The sequence below is a fragment of the Engraulis encrasicolus genome, chromosome 4, assembly GCF_034702125.1.
Source record: "Engraulis encrasicolus isolate BLACKSEA-1 chromosome 4, IST_EnEncr_1.0, whole genome shotgun sequence".
NCBI classification, from domain to species: domain Eukaryota; kingdom Metazoa; phylum Chordata; class Actinopteri; order Clupeiformes; family Engraulidae; genus Engraulis; species Engraulis encrasicolus.
In genome coordinates this window covers 38,584,949-38,589,018 of record NC_085860.1, presented here as the reverse complement: position 1 = coordinate 38,589,018, position 4,070 = coordinate 38,584,949, and the positions used below count along the sequence as shown (strand labels likewise).

Below are 4,070 nucleotides of genomic sequence, written 5' to 3'. Positions count from 1 at the left end.
TAACAAATAAATAAATAAATAAATAAATAAATAAATAAATACACAGCGGTCAAAACATAACCTTCGCCGACTTTGTCTTGGCGAAGGTAACTGTTGGAGTAATTATACATAAGTTATCCACTTTGACTAACTCAGGCTTTAAGTCAGGGCATATGTGTGTGCGTATATTATGAATGTGTCATTGTTGTTCCTCTGTGCCTGCTGGCCAGAGAGAGTGAGAGGGAGAGAGAGAGAGAGCAGGAATGTTCTTCAACTCCGCTCTCTGATTAGGCGAGGAGAAAAGGACAAGGTCACATTCAGTCTGTTTCAGCTAAATAACAAGATATTCTGCTAAGAAATATGCTACTGTGTAAACTGGTATTCTGCTAAGAAATATGCTACTGTGTAAACTGGTTTCAACTGGTTTAGCTAATTACCCCTCCCCTTAGACCAATTGAAACCGAAATTGTAACTAGGGCTTTCCTTCAATAAAACGTAAGGAGAAGGAGGCTGTTTTCAGAGTGATCTTGGACATTGTAACTGAAAGCAGTCTCCTGGTCACCCTCCTTGCAAGTGTTGAATTTAACTCAAGTTCTCTGTGACTCTTCTGTACAGGTTATTAGAGATAAATGTTGGTAGCTTAAACCTAACATTTAATTGGTCCTTTCGAACCGGATTCCAAGATACCTGACGATTCCAGCGTGCGAGTGAGATCCAGGAAGACTGTGGCCACAGCACTAAGACCCTTTGCGGGACTGGTCCCTCCCTCGCAGGCTGGGATCTGAGGGTTGACGGAATACCCCAAGAGAACAGAGAATTGTGAGTAGGTCTTTTATTCAAAAGGATTGAATGTGAAAGACGGTAAATAGAGAGTAAAACCCTGACAATTCTAGACTCTATCAGGTAAAATAGGAGGCCAGACTCCTCTGTGTTGTTGAACAAGTTAAAGACTGGACTACGTAAAGTAAAGGGAGAGCAGACTCCCCTAGTTTAGAAGAAACTAGTTAAAATCTGTGTTCTCCGCGTTGAGAAAAGTGTGGAAGTGTGTATGAAAGGAAATACATTTACCATTAGGTGATTGTGTTTCATTCCAATTCAACAAGAGTAAAGTAGTGAGCCCTTGTGGATGCTCGTATGCAAGAAGGTTCCACCTGAGAAGGTCGAAGAGAACCTTACCACAACGGTCGTTGATCGCTACCTTGTTGCAAAAACCCAGTGTTAGAATACTGCAGGTATTAAAGAACCACTGGGCCAAATTTTAGTTCAAAATGGGAACGGGGCAAAGCAAAAAACAGAGAGAAGTTCTTGGAAGAACTATCGTGTAAAGACTGGAAAGTAGTACAAAAAAGAAGACCCTACGGCAATAGCACCTTTGTGTTATTGGATAAAGCGGTACGAATAGAAAAAGGCTTGATAAATGCTTTGTATGTGGAGAAAAGGGTCACTGGGCAAGGCATTGCCCACAAACAAACAAAAAAATGTAGATATGAAAACTCGGAAATTATAGCAAAACTAGTGTGAAAAAGCAAATGACAGCCATTTGGATTACTCACTGAGCAGTTAATGTCTCAGATACCATATAGTAATATGATCTGTTTACTAACAACTGTGATCTCTGTTTGTCTGTCTGTGTGGGCCCTATTTGTTGTATGAATTGTCCTAGTGGGACACCCCACTGTGTGTGTGTGAGAGAGGTTGTATGTGTCTGTGGAGTGTAAGTGTGTATCTGTGGAGTGAGTGCCTATAATATGTCTGAGAGTGGAAGACATACTTTGGGTGTTTAGTGGAGGTACTAGGGATGGTACAAACCGCACCGAAAACCGAAATCGTACAATTCACACACCATACCGATTCTATGAGCCACTTGAAAGAGGGCATTTGAAAGGCTGATGACAGCTGATTCAACTTGCACATCACTTTATAATTACAGTTATATAAATAAATAGGGTTTAATATTCCCAGTGCACCATTTATCACGAACTAAAAAAGAACCGTAGAGAACCGAGAACCGTGACCTTGATACCGTGATATGAACCGCACCGTGAATTTTGTCAATCGTTCCACCCCTAGGAGGTACTCTATTGTGTTCAGAGTTAGCCGAAGCTTGTGAGTGCACATGTTGAAACAAAATTTTAAAAAAAGAAGGAGCCTTTTATTTTATTCTACAATTCAACTTTGAGGTCTAGAATTTTGTCATGATTTTGTTTTTCCACACATTCTTACCCATTTATTTTTGGAAGGAGAAAATGGGGTTGTGGAGTTATGTTTGTTTCTTTAGGCAACTGTTTTTAATTGATTGTTAATGTTTAATGCATTGTCTTAAGTGAGAAATCACCAACCGTGGTGAAGGCCACCGGGCCCTTTCTACCTGGCCCTTTATGTGCAAGAAAAGCGTAACGTTGCGATGGTCTCTTTTTGATGGTTTGTGCAAGTAGGGTATTGGTTGAGGTTGAACGGTTTAAAGAGGTGTAATTTAATTGTGGAATCTGGGTTCGCCAGATTTTCCCCGTCTGTATAGGCCTATATACAATGGAAAAGTGAAACTGAATGTAAAAAAAAGCTGAAGCAGGTTGAAGAGACTTTGAAGGCTATTTGTTTAGGCCCTATATTAGGCCTACTCGTTGTTTATGCATTAAATGCTATTGTTTTAAATGGACTATCCTGAACATGTTAACTTTGCAAAAGAGTTTTGCTTTCATGATTTACTGTAGGCCTACCGAAATGTCTTTGTTCCTTCTAAAGAATAGATGAAGCTTTCTCCTTGTTCTTATGAGATCTTGAAATAACGCAGGCGTTATTTGATGGCCCAAAGGTGCTGTGAGTAAACCTAATTTGGACCTGGTCTGAGAGTTAGATCACATGTGCTAAACATTGCTAGCAATTTAGGTTATCATTTTGTTTTGATTGACTTTTAACTGTGACTTGTTTCTTTGTTTTATTCAGATTGTTTTATTCAGATGTCCACACTACCTCAGCAGCGGCAGAGATACTGCCAGACTCTGTAAAAGGGTTGTACAAATTGTACGGCACACCGCATATTCCATTATGCAAAGAAAAAAAAAAAATCTGGATTGGAATGAAGCGGAAAAATTGGTGGATAGAGGGGAAGAGGTCAGAGATTGGGTGGCGACTGGGTTAAACACATGGTATAGCTCCTCCACAAAATTGACCAAAAAAGCCCTGTTTTGGACAGTGACTATGCAATCAGGAATACACATGTTAGAGGAAGAAAGATGAAACCTCTTTCTCACAGAGGAGGAGGAAGATTTGCTAAAACCAGTCCCCACCGAACTCTGGTCTAAGGGACCCTGTGATGTTGGATTAGTTAAAGGGGCAGCACCCGTGACCTAAAACTGAACACCGACCTATGATAAAACAATACCACAGCTTAAAGTTATGTCAAATATCTATCATTGTCATTAGTTTAATACTATACGTGTGAACATTGCTTCACATGTTTGGCACGCAGTGCCTGGCATTGAATGAGGTGTGTGATGAGCAGAGGTGGAAAGAGTACAGAAAATGTGTACTCAAGTAAAAGTACCTATCTAAAAATCTCCTCAAGTAAAATTAAAAAAGTACTTCACTTAAAATGTAATTTGAGTAAAAGTTACTTAGTTACTTTTAATTAGCTTTCCTCTTTAGAATGTCATGTTTATTTTCTTGAATATCGTCCTCCATAACCTCTATCTCTTGCTTGGCACCAGCCATCATCCAATACATTGATACAAGATAGTAAAATAGTGGAAATGCTGTGTGCTATCCTGCACAATCTTTCATTTCCGGATTGTGTCATTATTATGCATGGCATTTTGTCTCTCAGTCATTTTTTTTACTCAGTACTCAGGCCAGGTTCCAGTGTAATTGAGTAAAGTACTTGGGTCAAAATGTACTCAAGTACAAGTAAAAGTATTAATTAAAAAATTACTTAAGAAGTACAAAGTATTCATAAAAGCTACTCAAGTACAATACTTGAGTCAAAGTAATTAGTTACTTTCCACCCCTGGTGATGAGACATGTCAAGGTTTTCTACTTGCTTTTAAAAGTTTGAATTTGGGGACGTTGGGATCCTTATAATTTCATTTGTTTGA

General features: G+C 39.1%; 1 protein-coding gene across 1 annotated transcript in view; it reads left to right on the top strand.

Moving 5' to 3' along the window:
- Positions 1-2,984, top strand: part of LOC134448085 (coiled-coil domain-containing protein 33-like) — a 130,851-nt gene extending 127,867 nt beyond the window's left edge. The window contains exon 15 of the mRNA XM_063197843.1: positions 2,923-2,984. Coding sequence (XP_063053913.1) covers positions 2,923-2,984 — 62 coding nt within the window. The remainder of the gene's footprint in view (positions 1-2,922) is intronic.
- The last annotated feature ends 1,086 nt before the right edge of the window (positions 2,985-4,070 follow it).